Below are 20023 nucleotides of genomic sequence, written 5' to 3'. Positions count from 1 at the left end.
CAGGCTTGACTTAGATAACACCTTTTCTGGGTTTTTCATTAAGGTACAATGTGAGGTGAAATAGGGTTTAACTTGAGAATATTAGGTCATGACGACGTGTGTGTGTGTGTGGCTGCTTATACTAGGCCAGAATAAAGCGGGTTTTATAGTGTTAGCTCACTGAGAATGAATACCCCACTCAGGCACATTATACTGACTCCTTGTCTGGCATTCCGCACTAATGAGTACAACATGTACCATATTTTGGTATGGCCAGGTATTGAACCCATGACAAACCGCTACACCACAGAGGTTGTCGTCTCAGGTACAAAATGGCAGCAATGAACTTGTAATTTTGATAACTATTTCAATTGTTTCCATTCTGTGAATGAAAAATAAACCATTATTTCTTTTGTATACTAATGTAATTGTGTTGATTCCAGAATCATCGCGTTTAGATTTTATCAACTGTGAAATAACATACTTCTTTGTTGTTTGAAAGCAGTCAGCAATGTTCCTGGTATATGATGTCAGTTGTCCATAAATCTTGACCTGACAAATGTGAGACAGAGTCAACGCTGTCTGGCACCATATCATAGTGTTTTTCACCTGTGAAGATCTGGGTAAAAATTGGTCTTTGCAACCCATGCATGTCGTAAGAGGCGACTAATGGGATTGAGTGGACAGCATGATCATCCATCTACACAATTGGGATACGACGACATGTGTCAACCAAGTCAGAGAGACTTACCACCCGATCCTGTTTGTCGCCTCTTACGACAAGCATGGGTTTCCTAAGATCAGTTCTAACCCGGATCTTCACGGATCCCAGTTGTAACACAGAAGTGAAAACAAACATGTCCTTGGCATTGGAATATTCATGTTTTGGTTACAAATATTTACAGCAGAATGATACACGAATATAACAGTATTTCCATAATGAACTTGCCGTTTTTAGAACCAGTTTTGCAAGAATAAAATATCACATGACTTTAGGACATTTTACTAAGATTTTCCATATTTATTTGGGAAACTTTAATATATTCAAACAAAGTATGTTATTGGTGCGGTGAAACAATATATCTGGACATGTGGTTGAACCGGTGTTGAAGGTTGGTGGGGTGTCACATACACAATTGATGAACAAACATGTCACTGAACAACGCCATAAAACCCATGAGTAACATTGATATTAATCATAACATCTTTCATAATGATAAATATTTCCATCTATCCATACAGTATTAATTTTAGTCAGATATTGTCTTCAATTGCTAACCTCACAGTAAGTCCTGATACTATTAGAAGATACCAACATTAATAAAATCAACCATTATAATTATCACAAACATATATCACAGGACGGATCTGATAACAAACATATAAGGCCATAACAAAATTTATGCTCATAAAAACCTGAATTGCAAAGGAATGTGGACCCCTTTTCAAAAAGCTCTTTTAAGTCTCAGATCTCGTAACTTTACTCGTAGCATTCGTACCTCCAGTATACTGTAACATAGGGAGGTACAAATGCTATGAGAAATGTTAAGAAATCTTAGGCTTTCGAGAGCTTTGTGAAATGGGACCCAGGTAACCAGGGTTTTTTGGCAGAAAGCATGGCGCTTGTTTAGGTTTGAACATTGTAAGGAAAGACAACTCTGTTAACCTTGGCAGTTGTATTCTTTCTAACCCAAAATAACAGCATTTTTTAGATGAAGTGTACAGATGAGAAACATATTTCATGGCCTATAACATTAAATATCAACCAACAAACAATACAGCTTGGACCTGTGACCTCAGTTGAAACGTTTGGGCAATGGGTTGACGATCATACTCTCCAGACACTCGAACACAGTATGTGGATCCTGATCGGCGTTCACATGCTGACCATCCAAATAAAAGTCTGCTATTTCCTCGATATACGCATGGTACTGGGCGAGCCTCTTTCTCACTTCGTTATCACTGTCTTTGGGGAAGCGCTGGAGCCTCTCTTTGACTTCTGGTGTGCGTGGTGGGTTGTAGAGCATGTGGTAGCGTTCCCCTGTGATGGGGTCTGTGGCCCGTAGGGTCAGCCTCTCAAGCACGGAGTCATTCGGGACATCCAAGAAAAATTGCCTGATGGAAAATATTATGCATAGTCTTCTTTACTAAGATAAATATTCGTTGTTGTTTGTTTCTTTGGTATGTAATGCCACATTCACAGCAATATTCCAGCTAAATAACATCTGTCTAAAGATTTAAGTCAGAACCAATAAAACCAGTGATTAATATCAGTGTATGAAATAAGCCAAAAATCCAGCCAGACATCAGGGCTGGTAACTTCAAAATATGGTGAATTTACTCAGATGTATGGAACATCTAACATTTTTACCAGACCATCGGGCTGGCTAGCTGCAAAATTAGTCTGTCCGTCAGAAATCTAGACCGTCTTGCGCAGTCGGACGGGCCTTATTTTATACACTGTTAATATTATGAGCATAGATTTGAGCTGGGAAAATACCACTCAATCAACAAAGGGAGTCTTAGCACCAGATCAAGTTCAACTCTACGGAGTGTTCAGGCTCGCTACCTTCGTTGACATGTTATCGTATCCCATTGTGTAGATCGATGCTCATAATGTCAATCACTGAATTGTCTGGTCCAGACTCGATCATGTGGCATTATACAAACAAACAAGACTAGCATAGATTGCTGGGGATGAATTCTAACCTAAAATCCACATGAGTAAAGTCATGTCATGTTACCATGACAACCTTGCCAAAGAGCCTAAACATATTTAAATAGTGTTACCATTATTGCATGGTTATAATTTCCAACAATAACTCATAAAACTTTCTTTGCAAACTTAGCTTCAAAGGGTTGATGGATAACACAAGGTAGCAATGAATCTGCATCCTGACTCACCTGTAAGGTTTGAAGCCAGCTTTAGCCAGCTGCTCAGCCTGTTCCCTGGTTCTAGGGTAGCCGTGCAGCACCCATCCCCTCGTCACACAGTCCAGCTGGGACAGACGAACCTCCAGGATGTTCAACACTAGGTTGTCGGGGACTTCACAAACAGGAGAATAGTAAGGGTAAGACTTTGGGGAGTACAAAAAGGTGTTACAAGGCACAATAATGGTTATGTATAAATGAAAATTTAGAATGCAAGTAAAGAAAAGCAAAAATATAGTGTGTGCCATGAATATAACATCACAATTCATAGTCAAGGGGAGGTAACTCTTTACATTTCAAAGTTCATTATTATTCTGTAATACTGGTAGTCCTATAGACCATGAAACAAAAGTATCTGGAAACCTCAAAGCAATATTTTCGCTAGTTAGATTTCTTAAGATTTCAGAACATGAGGAGATTCTCTAAGCTCCTTTTTATTCTGAAAATATTTTCATTTAAGTTTAGTCTACACCTGTAAATGCAAATAATAAAAACAAAATCAATCATTTTCAGTCAGCATCATCGTCATTCTACCTTAACTATGATATTTCAGGGCAAAACTATACATTATTACCCTACACAAGATGGCAGAGAACACTATTTCCGAAGTATGGTATTGATTACAAGCCAAAATTAATCAGATTCATTGCTACGAATAGACAAAGCTTTTTAGAAAGTGGTCAAATGTGACATGTTATATTTGGGTTTACACTTTCTTTTATTTTAGGTCATGTCGAATGGGGTGGTTTCAAATCCCAAATGGGACTCAACTGAAAAAATAAATAGAATCTGTACTTAACCAAGAAAGCAAAATTTCAAATATAACACATGTTACAGATTCACTGCATTAAAGAGCAGAACAAGCAGCTATCCTAAATCAACAACACCCTGATGACTTGAGGTCCTTTGCAACATTTGCCTGTTGAAAGAGGCAGCGAACAGTATCAAGTAGTCAAACTTGCTGACTTTGAAAATGCATGTCATCAAAACTCCATTGCCTAGAACAATGCTCAATGTGTCGATCTCTATTGTCCGTTTAAAACAAGATTATTTACAAAACTCCAGTATATAGCTAGAGTAAAGCTCAGGGGTGGAAATAACCCATAGCCCGACGCCCGAGTCCAGTGTTTTTTTCTGTTGGGCAAGCAAATTTGTATATCACACTGTACCGGAGTCCAGCTGACTTTCCAATATTAATTATGTTGTTTTTTTAAAAAATCAACAAGAAATGGCCGGTATAGTGGAAAAATTATCAGGGCAAGTGATTTTACATGTGCCACTGTACCGGAGAACACTAGCAATTTTAAAGTTATTTCCACCCCTGATGCTGCGTGTGGTGTTAAACAACAAGGGAACACATGTCCATGAAATCAAGCTGATTGTCTCACCCATGACTCCTTTCTCCACATAGGCCTTGGCAGCCACACCAGCCTTGGTTTCATCAGCGATCGCCTGTTTGATCAGCTGACCACAGCACACTGGAAACACGAACAAGTTTAGTCTTAATGAGTGAGCGAGTATAGATTTACGCTGCTTTTAGCAATATTCCAGCAATATCACCGAGGGGGGACACCAGAAATAGGCTTCACACATTGTACCCATGTGGGGAATCGAATCTGGGTGTTCAGCATGAAGAGCAAACACTTAATCCACTAACTAGGTTACCCCATCGCCTCAAATTTAGTGGGGGTGATGGGGTAGTCTCGTAGTTAAAGCGTTGGCTCGTCACGCCGAAGACCCGGGTTCGAATCCCCACATGGGTACATTGTGTGAAGCCCATTTCTGGTGTCCCCCTGCCGTGATGTTGCTGGAATATTGCTAAAAGCGGCGTAAAACCAAACTCAGTCAGTCAGTCAAATTTAGTGAATATGACTGTTCAATGCCTCTGTACATACTAATTCAGCTATATCATATCAAACTGGCTCCAGAGTCGGAGGAAAGCCCAGCACAACACAAGTAACAGATGCTTACACTTATAGGGAACAGTTAAATTTAAATCTTAATGAAACCTTGACTGCTTGATATCACCGACCCTCTTCACACTGCCTTATACTCAGATTAATCATGCAGGCAGAAGAAGAAATACAATCAGAAGACAATAATTAATGAACCATCACTATCAAGGGTAAGCTGAAATGGGGTTTAATGTTGTATTTAAGATTATTTCACTTACATAGCACAGTGCATGAAAAAGTGGGGGTGTTTGATTTCCGAGCATTAAACAGTGCTAGCCCATTGAGATGCCAGGCAGCGTAGTAACCTACATGCCCTACTCAGTTTTTGGTCAACCTGGTCGTGGTGGTCCGATTAATTGAAATAATCGAAGATTGGTCGCAATGACTGAACGACCAAGCAATCAATCATGTTTTCTCATAATCGAACACAAACAATTTTAGAACACTTGTTTGCATTAAGGACATTTTTCACAAGGTTGGTTTTGTCTGTTACATTTCATAAGCACTACAAGCTCGTTCCTTGTCATGATTGAATTTATCTCAAAGACTCCAGGAGATCTGCTAGTCATCCTTCAAAGATGCATGTTTTTTCTGTATTATTTGTACATCAACAAACATAACCAGGAGAATTTGATAAATGACGCTTACCAATCATTTTTGATGACTGATCAGTTGTAGTGAACCAATCATCAATTGTGAGATTTAAACCAATTCTCAACACTACAACTTGGGTGCCACTGTACGAACAGATCTTAGCCCTGAGGTTAAAGCTTAACCTAGACTTACAACAGTCATAGCACTAAGGTTGCTTGTTACAATGGCTTCCAGTCCTCGTTCTATTCCCTTACTGCCAAATACTATCTTTGAAAGTCTTTTGTAAGACATTCAAGCTATGGAACCCCTGACCCCTTCTGGACGGACACTTTATCGATTAGTCCATTGAATCAGTCCTCTATCAAATTTAAACTGGTTTATAGACCATGAGTGATGAACTCATAAGCAAATCCTGGCACAAGTAAGGGACCTAACTCATTATCTTCACATAACCTGAGGACCACCTGTTCCACTGGTCTTGGGAGGAGAGGATGAGTGAAGACATCTGGTATTTGTGACTCACCATTGACGATGTTGTACTTGTTGGCAAGCAGAGCAGCCTGAACTCCCTTTCCACTCCCTGTAGGACCCAACAAAATGATGCGTGGGGTGTGTGGAGCATTTGTTCGGGTTTGGCTGGACAGGTAAGTGAATACTGGAAAGAAACATGTGGAATCAACATACAAAAACACAGAAAAATTAAAATTTAGGCAAAAAAAAGCTAATTCTTTGCTGTTATTCACAACAACTAAATATGATACTGAGATACTGCTCCTCAGTCAACAACAAATTCCCTTCACGCATGTTTGTGAATTTGAAACAAAGCTGAAAATGGGTCAGTCCCAAACAATCTGTCACATGACACAACATGATGAAGATTACTGCATGCATTGCATCCCTCTCTTCTCACGGTGCGGTGGGTAGACTAGTGGTTTAGGTGTTCGCCCGTCACGCTGAAGACCCAGGTTCGATTCCCCACATGGGTACAATGTGTGAAGCCCATTTTTCTGGTGTCCCCCGCTGTGATATTGCTGGAATATTGTTAAAGGCGGCGTAAAACCCAACTCACTCTCTTTTCTCGCACACACTACAGTCAACCAGTCCTATTGTTCCCTTACTGCTGAGCACAAGACAGATAACAAATCAGTATTGTCTGTTATAAAGGAACATCTTCTAGTATGACCCAGTTTGGGATGAAACAACTGAATATTGGGTACGTACTGTGTGTCCATTTATTTACATTGTTTTCTGAAATTCCAGTGATAAAACAAAGTGGTCCAACCTTTAGATATTAATATACAAAGTTGTCTTGAAACAGTACCAATGAACCTCACAAAAGCTCAACACTGACAAAGCACTGAACTCATAAACTATTGCAGGTACAGTATTTCACAGCAGCTCCCACAGTGACGTAGTTTGTTTTCGTTACCTTGAGCAAAGACATCAGCTTTAGGCTGGTCAGCGTTGATTGTCTTGAGCGTGTCACCATAGCAACGGAGAATGCCATCGATGTGGCGGTGGTACATGACCAGCTTGTCAACCATCGCCTCTTCTGTATAACCCGGCGCCACCTCCAGGCGAGACTGGACATCGTTGTTTGTCGGCCAGTCAAAGGTTGTGTGGTAAACATCTGAGTAAAAACGGCCATATAATTATTTCAGTTTGACAAAACCGTTAAAATTGAAAGGTCCATACTGCCTCAGTGTGATCATGTATCAAAACGTTAAGTTGTACCTTGGTGTCTAGCTTCAGACTAGTGGATATGATTTTGTCATATCAAAAACCAAATACGAAAATCCAATTATCAATGTATGTTTATACACTGTTGCCTCTTATACATGATTTTTTAATGAAAACTGTTTCAGTTTCTTTCCTGTTGAGCAACAATCTGACTTCTACATAAACAATTGATACAATGATGCCTCGTGTTTATGGAGCCAGTTGTAAAGAAAACATGCCAGGATTCAAACAGACACTATGATTGGTGATCTCACTGGATGAACGCAAAGGTAGAGTTACTTCCCTTTATCCACCAATAATGATAATGGAAAAGTTTTGGAAAATAAGTAAAAACTTGTGTGATGGTTTATTTTAAATAATGCAAACAATTACTTCTGAATCTAAAACAAGTCATATTAAAGAATATGAATACGTAAGAAGTCTAAAACTTATCTGCTAGACAGTTGGCATGTGGAGGACAATTTTACCCAGCCCAACAGAAAAGTTACCAGCCACACGCAGGCTGGTAGGCAGTTATTTCACTGTTCAGCCCAACTTCAATGTCGTCAACTACTCACCTCCTGTTTTAGGGTCCACTCTCTTCCCAGCTGCTCTCTCTATAAGGACGGTGTCAGGAGAGTCCAGGACAACTGAAACATGAATAATCATCAATACAAGGTGTACAAACAACAGGTGGTAGCTGTACAATTTCCACAGTACTTTCTGCAACTTCAGACACTTGTACAAATTTAATCAAATTTTGTTTTGGTCTGTAGACAATACATTTAACATGTGTAATTCTAAATCTATAGAAAATGATGATGTGAGATCGCTGTAGTCTCTGAAGACTATGGTATTTCCATTGTAAATATTTTTTAATATAGATCCATCTGGTACCTTCAAATACAGGTTCAAACACATTTATATTTCTTGAAAATGTGAAACTGATTGGTATTGTGAGCCTTGACCCATGCAGTCAAAGTACAGTCACGATCAATCAACCAAGTCACGAGTCTGACAACCCAGTCCATTTGGTTGGATCTTGCGGCCCGAATAGTTTGTAAGGGACCTGTTATAACCTGGAATCCCAACAGGGGTGCTAGTTATATATTGAATGACATTATACCCCAGTGTTTAGGGTAGACCTTGATGTCCCGTAAGGCCTGATCCTGGCCTAACCTGGAATTCCCACAGGGGTGTCGGTTATTTATAGAACAACATACCGCAGTGTTTAGGGTAGACCTTGATTTCCTGTAACGCCTGATCCTGGCCTAACCTGGAATTCCCACAGGGGTGTCTGTTATTTATAGAACAACATACCGCAGTGTTTAGGGTAGACCCCGATCTCCTGCAGTGCCTGTGCCTGCTCCCTGGTCTGGGGGAAGCCCTCCATCACCCAGCCCTTCTTCACACAGTCAAACAACTTCATCCTCTCCTGGACAATCTTCACCCACAACTCCGTGGGGACAGCCTAACAAAAATCATACATGGAAATGACACTGACTAGGTATGAATGAGTGAGTTTAGTTTTACATCGCACTCAGTAATATTCCAGCTATATGGCGGCGGTCTGTAAATAATTGGGTCTGGACCAGACAATCCAGTGATCAACAGGATGAGCATCGATCTACGCAACTGGGAACCGATGACATGTGTCAGCCAAGTCAGCGAGCCAGACCACCCGATAGTCGCCTCTTATGACAAACATGGGTTACTAAAGACCAATTCTAACCTTGATCTTCACAGGTCGACTGAGTATGAAGAAGGTTCAGTATTCTTGCTGGCCCACTTACAAGTCACACCTAAACAATGATTGTGAGTGCACTCACTACATTTCTATAACTTGTTTCATTTTATTTCATTTAAGCAGCTGATTCTAACTTGAACAACTACTTCAATCTTGCTCATGGTGGCAAAATAGATATTTTAAAATCAAGTAGTTCTTTCTAATACATCTTTGCACAATTCAAATTTGGCCATATTGTACTATTGTCACATTAGTCGTGTTTGTCATAATTAATATTTCTCTGGTTTATACAAACCTGTCTTTTGGAAATGAACTCCTTAGCCTGTTCTCTGATGTCCAAGTCTGCATCATGGATGAGGTTTTCCATGGTGATGTGTGCAGTCCGGAGCTTGCTGCAGACAAGTTTTGCAATAGACCTCTTCCCTGAGGCAGGTGGGCCCAAAACAATGATCTGTGGTACTGCAACATACATAGACCACGTGTATACCTGCCAATAAATAGCGTAACACCACTTCTTTACTGTCTTACATCTCAAACTTCACTGTATCCGAAGGAAATATCTAAATATGACAATGATCCAATTTTGATCAATATCAGTGGTACATGTACCATCAATGTCTGCTGAAAACTTGGTACCAGAAAACTCTCAATAGGACTGTGCCACATTGCAGTGATTTTGCATTCGAAATGGTTTTAAGACATTTTCATGATTTTTAGCCATATTTGACAGGACATTAACTGATTAGCTTATCGCTATGTCATAAGTCTATGTAAGGGTGTGGGAGTTACAATCATCTTAGCCCTAAGAGTGCAGGTAGGTCCATATCATTTACAGTCTGGAAAAGTTTCATGACATTTTGGATGACATCAGCTATTGTATGAGAAATAACCAATCAGGAATCCTGTATTATATGACGCACAGAAGCAGAGTGAGTGATCTGGGTTTAACGCCATTTTGAACAATATTCCTCTGAGTGAGTGAGTTTAGTTTTAAGCCGCACTCAGCAATATTCCAGCTATAAGGTGGTGGTCTGTGAATAATCGAGTCTGGAACAGACAATCCAGTGATCAACAGCATGAGCATCGATCTGAGCAATTGGGAACTGATGACATGTGACAACCGAGTCAGCGAGTCTGACCACCCGATCCCGTTAGTTGCCTCTTATGACAAGCATGGATTACTGAAGGCTCATTCTAACCTGGGGCTTCACGGGTCAGCTGATTGTGGGAGAAAAGTTATTATGGTGATGCAGGTCTCAGACATTCACCATAATGGTCAACCCACGAAGCATGGGACACTACTGATTTCCGCCCAAAAAGCATAAAAAGCAGTTTGAAAGAGTAATCAAGCAGAACACACATAGAATTATGGAACAAATTTTGTAACTCTCTTGGCAAAAATACTCAGGTCTTATAATCTTTCACTGACACACTTAAGCTAATTCTCTACTAACAAAATCATGAGTAAGGAGTAATACCTATCAATATGTTCTAGTGTTTGCAGCATAACTGTTCTTGTGCCCAGTTTCTAGATTAACCCCCTGGGTGCCACAGGGACATATATGTCCTTCCCCTTCAACCCTCAATTTGAAGTCCAATAAAAATCAAAATATCCCACGCACACAAATACACTTCACAGTTTCGAATTCTGCGGGAAATTTCCCGTTTCTTGATACCATCCACTATTATTGTAGACAACGTCCAAGTGCTGAAAATGACCTTTCACAATAGGCTTCATCGAAAATGTTGCCATTTTTGACACAGTACGAAATTGCGATTCACAGCGTTATTTGCTTTGAAATGTGAAAATCGGATAATTACTGGGAGAATTGAATTTCAAAAATAACATATTCATGATCACTGACATCAGTTTACATGAAATCGCTAATGATAATTCTGAAACGTTGCCGATGAATCTAGAATCAGTTGGGATGTTTTCAAAAATACACTTACAAGAACGCCGTAGAGCGCTTTCCGCCATATTGGATAGTGTTTAAAAAGCACATTTCGCAAAGGCTGGTATTGAGACGCCTATTACATCACATACATTTCATATTCAGCTTCGAAAAAAGCATTACTGAATTGACCAAACATTTTAGAATCAAACTACAAATGGTCTTTGTCACCAATACCAACTGTCTAGATAAAATGAGACGAAACATAATGGGTGTGAAAACGAACGCTGTGCTCGAAAGACTGTGGTTGTTTGAAATGTAAACAAAACACTGCATAGCATTTTCTGAAATTTTCCAACATTATCTGTCTATTCATTGCTTGCAATGGCTAAATACCTTTGGAATATGCATGGAAAGAGTATCGTAGCCAGAAATAGGAAATTATAAATAGATACAATGCAATGATTATATAATTCATAAGAAATTGTCAAAGTTTCCGTGTACCCTTACTGACACAAAATCACGTAGAACAACAACGGTAAATATCTGCATTTACGGCTTCTTCTCTTACTTATAATGAAAACGATAAAAAGATATAACAATATACAGATAGTCAGAATCATTCTGGTTACTTACATCTCATATTTATGTACAAACAATCCCGAAATGGCTCAAATACAACAGCAATATCGACAATATATGATTCCCCTTATAGGTTATGTACACAGGGGCCCATATTATTTTCCATATTGCTGGTATGGTGCTTACCATCATTGTTGTCTCGCTTGAGGTTTTCTATCAGGAATGCAATTGGGTCAGTAGGGCGATGGATGATCAACTGCTCCAGAAGTCTCTGAAAATGGTAGACATTATAACATTAGGTTTGCTGAAAGTTTGTCTCAGAATAGTTAGATTGTACATTTCTTGTTGCAGTCTCTATTTAATAGATATTATACATAATGATGAAAATGATTAGAAATCTGTGTGACGACAGTTATGTGCGTACAGTCTGAAGTGATGATAAATATATTAGTAGTCTAGCATCTTTCACCAATGTGAGTTTCGGTCGTCTTCGGCTTTCGATTTTTCACAGTTATTATTTCGGTAAAACATTTCGTTCTTTACCTTGTACATATCAAAAACGCCATGTTCCTCTGCATATGTGGCAAAAGCAGGGGGAATCAGGAGCGGTCTCTTAGTCTGGTCCATCTTTGTTATTATTTACCGAGAGGAATGAATGTACCGATAACGATGTTTCCGGCGTGTTTGGAAAGGTTGCTAAGCTGAACTGAAACAAAAATGAAAGCGTTCTCCCGATTGGCCGATAGAAGAATCCACATAATAGAAGGGATCATTTCATTGGCGGAATTCGAGCCAAGGGAAGTAACTTTATTGTTTACTTCATAAACTTCCGGCTGAGGGCGCACGTGTTAAATCTTGATTACACTGGTTGCCCGGCACCAAGCAAAATGAAACCAACTAAATGTGGCGGATTTTATATGGCTGATTCACTTTCAAGTACATATTTTCATAACGATCTTGCGCAGTTTTGTATCAATTATAAAAACTATCGTGTAGGTGAATACAGATCTATTAAATGTAGGGTTGTTGTTTTTTCAAACCTAATCTATCGGATCCCACAAAATATGTAGATGTAAGAATGTTTGTTGAAATAGTTTGATACCATCATCATTTAATCAATAAATGGCTTTAGGATAATGTAATATCATGGTCCAGCAGCAAGTTGCAAATTGGTAGATTTTTACGAAAAAAATATATACACACGCACACACACAATATAATCATCTGTGTGTGCGTGTGTGTATATATTACTTATTTTCGTAAACATCTACCAGTTTGCAACATAATTCTTTATGCAAATATAATAATTCGGGATGCACTTAAAATGACAAGTGATTAAAAAATCAAATGTTTGTCATTCCTCTTTATGTTTGTGTACAAGCAGGGATAATCTACATCCTATTCTCTTCTCCCTATTACAAGGTACATGGAATATTTACTTTAAAAAGTAAGTAAATTTAAAATATTCTTGTCATGGATTTAGAATTTAAAACATTGTTTACTTGTTTTATATTAAACATTTGGGTGTAAAATATAATATCATCACAATGTATCAACTTGATGCATTAGGAAACCCTTAGTAAACCAGCTCTTAGATGTTTCCACATTGATGAAACTTCTGAACATCAGCATGACGAATAAGGGATTTGAACCCACATTCATGGGTTTCTGGCATGACCAAGGTCCACAAAACTCAACAGGGAAATCATTCTGGATGACAAACTAATCACTGCTTGAACCTACAAACAGGAGTGTGGGTATGGGTAGGGTTAGAGGGAACTTAACATCATTTGACTTCAACATTTGAGAAAAGATTTTTTTTAAAAACACCTTTTTGTAATGATTTATTTCTCAAGTCCAATAAATAATAAAGATCCGTAATATTAATCACACATGTCTGGAAGGTACACCAAGGAAAATACACATTCAAAAACTTGAGAAAATGTTGTTCAACAGTAACCATTATTCCAGCAGGAGTCATCAGCCAAAAATGATTTTGGTTATTGTTATATTTTCAGAATATTGCTTCTGGATTTTATTTTGTATTTTATTTTAAATCACTCATTAAACAAACAATAAAAAAAAAAAAGTATAAAAAACACCCAAAACAAGCCATGTATATATTCTTTAAACACACCATCATAGAATGCCCATTTACTTTAGAATTCTGTGAGTTTTACTTTCTTATTTTTTTCTTATTTGTTCATAATCAGCCAAAATAATCAAGTTGGGACACGTTATATCAACAAGGGCAACTATCCGAACCATCTGAGCAATATGACATGCAATCAAATGAGAAACCATGCTGGCCATTCAATCCTCTTTAGTTCACTCAAGCCAAGGATGGAATACCGGGGATAACTGAAGGATTCTAAAGCTCCAGCTACAAATTAATGGCTGGCTTTTATTCTAAGTGACAGCACAGATAAATATAAATAAATTCCACAGTAATTATTCCCTTGACTGACTGACTGAGTTGGGTTTTACGCCGCTTTTAGCAATATTCCAGCAACATCACAGCGGGGGACACCAGAAATGGGCTTCACACATTCTACCCATGTGGGGATTCGAACCCGGGTCTTCGGCGTGACGAGCCAACGCCTTAACCACTAGGCTACCCCACTGCCCTTATTCCCTTGACCAGAGATAAACCTTAGATATATAAAAGTAGTAATTTATATACGATTGAACCTGTATAAGATAATACCTGTAAGACATAATGCACCATGCTTAAGTGGCATAATAATACAGTGTTCTGTTGTAAATAAGAAATAACTTCAATATTTAAGAAAACGTTAATTTATTCAAACTTGAGGCTGGCTGATGAACATGTAGTGGCCTGGTCTGCCTCATAGAGCACAAAGATAATGTCTGTCTGTATTCTCCATTATTCCAAAAAGACATTATTCCTGTACCATCACACAAGTAGATTTTGTTTGTTTGTGGTTAAGCCCCACTCAGCAATATTCCATGTATTTGGCTCCAGTCTGTAAATTATCAAGCCTGGACAGACAATCTAGTGATCAACAGAATGAGCATCGATCCACACAAGTAGATTTTGTTTGTGGTTTCACGCCACATTCAGCAATATTCCAGCTATTTGGCACCAGTCTGTAAATTATTGAGTCTTGATAAACAATCCAGTGATCAACAGCACGAGCATCGATCCATACGATTCATCACACAAGTAGAATTAATAGTTTAATCACTTTGTCACAGTGCCAGCACCAGTCTTTATCAAAGGGACCGGTGCAGGCTCTAGGTTCAGCTCCTGTCGAAATTCATCCAAATCTTTCTCAAAGTGTTTTTCAAAATACACAGACATCAGGAAGTTGGAATTGTTGGCACTCCTTAAAACCCAGGGCAGATAAGTACTTAGGTACTTCTGTCGGTGTCTGCAATTTCAAAGGTAAACTTGTATTCATCAGAAATCAAACAGCTATTGCCAACATTATCAAGTAGGTGCAAGTTCCCCAACAACAGTAGCCAATGCCTCTAAATTAAGTTTCCCTTTCCATGCCTAACAAGAATGAGTACTGTTTCACTAAACTTGCAACAATACTGAAAATCTTGATATAAATGTGAGAGTGAATTGAGCGCAAAACTTGCAAGTATTCTTTCTTTGTATTAATTAGTGTTGGGAATTGGTTAAAATCTCATAATTGATGACTGGTTCATTACAACCGATCAAATATCGAAAATAATTGGTTAGCTTCATTTATCAAATTCTTCTGTTTATGTTTGTTAATGCACAAAACAAAGAAAAAATGTAGTTCTTTCTATTTTTTGGCAAATTGCACAAAATGCATTTGCAAATTTCACATCTTTACAGGATGACTGATATGTCAGGAACATAAATTACCTGGACTCTTTAATATAATTTCAATCATGACTTGGAATGAGCTAGTAGTGCTTATGAAATATAACAGACAAAACAAACCTTGTGCGAAATATTGTTAATGCAAACAAGTGTTCCAGAATTGTTTGTGTTCGATTATGAGAAAACATGATCGATTGCTTGGTCGTTTAGTCATTCCGGCCAATCTTCGATTATTTCAATTAATAGGACCACCACTAGTATTAATTAAACTTCACAATTATTATAAAAATATGACTGTAAACATGAGGGTATGACTTTGGATAGCAGAAATACCAATTTAAACATAAAAACAAACAACGCTCTATTCCATATGATATTTTGAACAACATGCTCAAGTTGTGTAATCACACTTACTTTGGCCCAAGTCTTACTGGTCCCACCAGAGCTCCCAGAGTACACATGGGTAGACCAGTTTGGATGGCCTCGAACCACTTGACGACCACCTCTCCCAGCATGTTGGGAGGCATTCCCAGCAGCGTGTGCATCAGATCATGCAGCTGTCGATACCGCAACATCACATACATAAGGTCACGGTCATCCACAAAGTTGACAGGTCGTCGTGCATCAGGAGAGAATCCCTGAAAAAACACAACCTCCTATGAATGATTTTTCTACTTCGAAGTTAAGGGCCTGTTGTTCTGTACTTCTATCAGCAATACTTCAGTTTGTGTGAAGCCTTGTGGTTAAAGCATTCACTTGTCATGACATGGACCCGGGTTCGATTCCCCACATGGGTACAATGTGTGAAACCCACTTCTGGTGTCCCCGCTGTGATGTTGCTGGAATATTACTAAAAGCGGCGTAAAACCATACTCACTCACTCACTCAGCTTGATAACTTCCTTAAAACTACAATGACACTCAAGCCACTTGTTCTAAAACTGTCTGTTGTAAAACAATGTTCGGTCTACTCTTTTTGCTTACCCATTGTTCAAATTATAATCTTAAAATCTACTGAAAAATTTGGGGCTTTGGGTTAGCCTGTTGGTTAAAATGTCTGCTCTTCATGCCAAAAGGCACAGGTTAGTTTTCTTGTAAGATACCATGTTGCCGTTTACTATTGACACCTCGACCTCAGGCACAGTAACCAGCCAACTAGTCCTTGCTTAATTTCTTAAATATCAAGCGCCAGGCAAGGTAACAAAAAGTACCATCTGGTGGTTTATGACACAACCAGAGGGTCTCACCACTGCCCTTTTGATCTCTATCCCTTTGGAGCATGGAGGTCAAATCTTCGCCATATCTAATTTGTGACAGTTTCTTTCTACTTAGCATGAACCTGCAAAAACTAACTTCCTAACAACACATATTCTCCTCAAACCACCAGTGTTTATTAGTCACTTACATTTTTGTCAAGGAATCTCCAGTAGGCCTTTCCGAATGTGTTGTCAGGTAGACTCTCTAAGTAGGGAACTGAAATTGTCTCTGTTGTTATCAAGGGTTCTTCCCTGAAAATAGAAACAATGGTTACCATAGTTACCATAGAACTAAATAAGGCATTGAATTATTTAACACGTTCACAATGTTTACCGTAAAAGTTGAATTGCTGAAGGTATTATATTGCAGCATCTATATTATTCGCTCTTCCATAAATGTTCTGAATATAATTAGGACCAGCGTCACAAACACAGTAATGGGACACTCATTAATACTTGACTCAACACCACAAAGGGGCATGGTCAAGAATGGTCAATTACTATTCTTTCCTATTGTAATGTATTTCTTGGAGACCCGTGATGATCCGGGGTAGAATAGGTCTTCAGCAACCCATGCTTGCCACAAAAGGAGACTATGCTTGTCGTAAGAGGCGACTAACGGGATCGGGTGGTCAGGCTCGCTGGCTTGGTTGACACATGTCATCGGTTCCCAATTGCGCAGATCGATGCTCATGCTGTTGATCACCGGAATGTCTGGTCCAGACTCGATTATTTACAGACCACTGCCATATAGCTGGATTATTGCTGAGTGCTGCGTAAAACTAAACTCACTCACTATTTCTTGGATGCATGTCTACTTATTACCTGCTAGAAGGACTTGAAATTAGGTAACCATGTATTCCTACCACATGCCCATTAGCCGTTCTTTGAATACAGGCACATTTTTAACATTCACTTTCTTTGGAAACCCATGCTTTAGAGTTGTGCAGGATGGAAGCTATTGAAAGGCAAGCTGAGTTCTGTAAGTGTGGTGACCCACTTCCCTATCTGCCGCCAGCTTGCTACCTGATTCCTGACCTCTGCAATGTATATTATGTGATGTGAGTTTCTGTGATACATCATCAAACAATGAAATGATTGACATCTGTGTCATTAATTGGGCATGAGCTCAACTATGTGTTGATAGTCTTAAACTGCTGACTAAACTTCATATCATTTAATAATTTGATTTTGGTCAGAAGTTGAATTTAATAGAAGTATCTTTAAGATTTAGTGATGTTATCATCCAGTACCCCAGACTAGTTTTAGCGGCCAATGGTGACTCACCAATATCTCAATTTCATTAACACAAACTGTGTCTCATAAGTTTGTTTGTTGTTTAACGCCACTCAGCAATATTCCATCTATGTGGCGTCAGTCTGTAAATAATCGAGTTCGGACCAGGCCATCCAGTGATCAACAACATGAGTATCAATGTACGCAATTGGGAGCCTGACCACCCAATCCTGTTAGTCACCTCTTATGACAAGCAAGGGTTGCTGAACAACAATTTTAACACGGATCTTCACATGTATCTTTCATTATCATTTTATTAAGTGCCAATTGTGACGACAAATCTGGTAAAATGTTTTCCACCTCCTTTGAAACAATGACCCATAAACTGATTCTTAACTGATCACATACGTGCTATGTTAACAGATTTGTCTAATCACTTAACTCCAGAGTGCTGTTCAAATACAGTTCTGTTAAAACTTAAATACAATCCATCTTTGCCAGAGTTATCATATTTATCATCAAGAAACTAAACTGCAATGCCAAGACATGTTAATAGGATACCATATAGTGTGTGTACTCACTCCAGAATCTGCCTACCAACAGGGTCAGACAACATCTTCTGTCTCACATAGCGCAGAGCTAAAGAGCCTGTTGTCTCGCCCAAAGCACAGATCATGTCTGCAAACACAACATTTAAAACTTGCATTGGTGCATCCTCATATTTATTCATACAACCAGTGCATGTTGATGGAAAATGGAATGATGAGGAACTAACATGGAACAGTGTTTCCGATGACTACACAGACTGTGATTGAATGAATGTTACTGTTCAGGTCGCGAAATTTTACAAAGTAAGAAAGATACAATGATCTTATCAGACCCTGAATAATTTGTTATGATGACGTTCAAATCAACACCTATACTCATTACATATAATTCTATATTGGACTAAGGGCAACGTGTTTTTGCCTGGTTAGCAAGTAGGTTTCAATTCTTCAAATCGAGCCCTAATTATTTATGCTAAGGGTTCTGATAAAGGGTTTGTTGAGAGAAAAACTCATGAAATTATCAACACAAAACATTTATTAAAGATCTTTCATACCATCTCTGGCAGGGTTGATGATGCACATGGCTGCTGATCCCACTGCTAGTAAAGATTTCTGAAAGAATGAAGTTGGGATATGACCAGGGTAGAGGTCATCTTGCTGTCTTCCCATGTCTCCATAGGTGTCATCTGTATGCCGGTTATCCTCATCCAAGTTTTCTGACTCTGGTGGTTACAAAACATATTGTTCTTATCCTTCTAGTTCTAGTGAACTATCATCATTAAAAGTAATCAAGACATGTTAATATTCTAAATACTGACATTAGCAAATGAAATGGCAATCAAAAAAATTTCAGAATGATGCCTCTGGCTGATTGTGGGCCATTATTTGTCATAAATACATATTCCGAAGACTGAAGGCAAAGGCTACTGAAGTAGAGAACTGTACATGTCTGAAAATCTAATTGTGGTAATAGCTTGATCTTTTGTGTGAACAGTGGTATATTCCATGTTGTCAACCATCACCAAACAGTTATTCTGTTACACTATGGGAGCACCTGAAGAATTTAGTATCATAACTTCTCATAAGGACGATTTCTGTCCTATCCATATGAATTAGACAGTTTTGGTGTTATGGGTTTTCGGACGCTTAAGAACATTACATGAACAGTTTAAAAATTTTGTGTCAAAGACAACATTGTCTTAAACACAAGCCATCCGAAAACATGGGTCTCCTGACGTTAGTTCATATGAATAAACTCGTATTCCAGCCAAGGTCGAGCACACCTTGGTATAGTGCAAAGTCGTCTAGTTATATGCTGGACTACCTGACGTTGAATAAACATATCGAGAAACTGAACTCTAAGATCGGTTAAAAGGTTTGCTGGGCTTCTTGCCAAGCCAATTATTTTAAACAATAATTATGAATCTCTGCAGTGAAGCATACGAGGTTTCGCGAAAACTGAGGCACTTGTGTCACAAGCTCCAATTTCTCATATAACAACTCATTTTTACCAGTAAAAGATGACCTTGAACGTGTTATTATGACTTGTGACTGCTGACAGAAAAATTTCTTCTGTAATCGCCTCTGACACATATATCTGCAATAAGAAAATTTGACAAGTGGCCGAAATCGCCAACAAGACGCCATTTTGAATAATGTGTACCACTAATTAAGCAACTAGTTATACATGTGTTCAACTAAACTGGAATTAACACCCATGTAAGTCAATGATTGTACCAAAATATTATTTTAATAACCGTTT

At 38.6% G+C, this 20023-nt stretch overlaps 2 protein-coding genes across 2 annotated transcripts; both read right to left on the bottom strand.

Annotated features, from left to right (window-relative positions):
* Positions 1-842: 842 nt before the first annotated feature.
* Positions 843-12608, bottom strand: LOC124269870 (adenylate kinase 8-like). Its single transcript, XM_046704919.1, has 10 exons — positions 11946-12608; positions 11589-11673; positions 9221-9384; positions 8499-8649; positions 7757-7828; positions 6889-7089; positions 5983-6114; positions 4299-4388; positions 2884-3025; positions 843-2094 (listed from the first exon to the last, which is right to left on the bottom strand). The coding sequence occupies exons 1-10, from the start codon at positions 12027-12029 to the stop codon at positions 1776-1778; spliced, it is 1440 nt and encodes a 479-aa protein (XP_046560875.1). The 5' UTR covers positions 12030-12608; the 3' UTR covers positions 843-1775.
* Positions 12609-14185: 1577 nt separating this feature from the next.
* Positions 14186-19913, bottom strand: LOC124269871 (ubiquinone biosynthesis protein COQ4 homolog, mitochondrial-like). The gene is made up of 6 exons (XM_046704920.1): positions 19773-19913; positions 18816-18983; positions 18295-18391; positions 16627-16729; positions 15637-15860; positions 14186-14797 (listed from the first exon to the last, which is right to left on the bottom strand). The coding sequence occupies exons 1-6, from the start codon at positions 19906-19908 to the stop codon at positions 14608-14610; spliced, it is 918 nt and encodes a 305-aa protein (XP_046560876.1). The 5' UTR covers positions 19909-19913; the 3' UTR covers positions 14186-14607.
* Between the last annotated feature and the right edge of the window lie 110 nt (positions 19914-20023).

This window comes from Haliotis rubra, unplaced genomic scaffold (assembly GCF_003918875.1).
Source record: "Haliotis rubra isolate DU_JTF1 unplaced genomic scaffold, ASM391887v1 Scf1482, whole genome shotgun sequence".
NCBI classification, from domain to species: Eukaryota; Metazoa; Mollusca; class Gastropoda; order Lepetellida; family Haliotidae; genus Haliotis; species Haliotis rubra.
The sequence above is the reverse complement of the archived record's forward strand: the minus strand, read 5'-3'. Positions and strand labels throughout refer to the sequence as shown.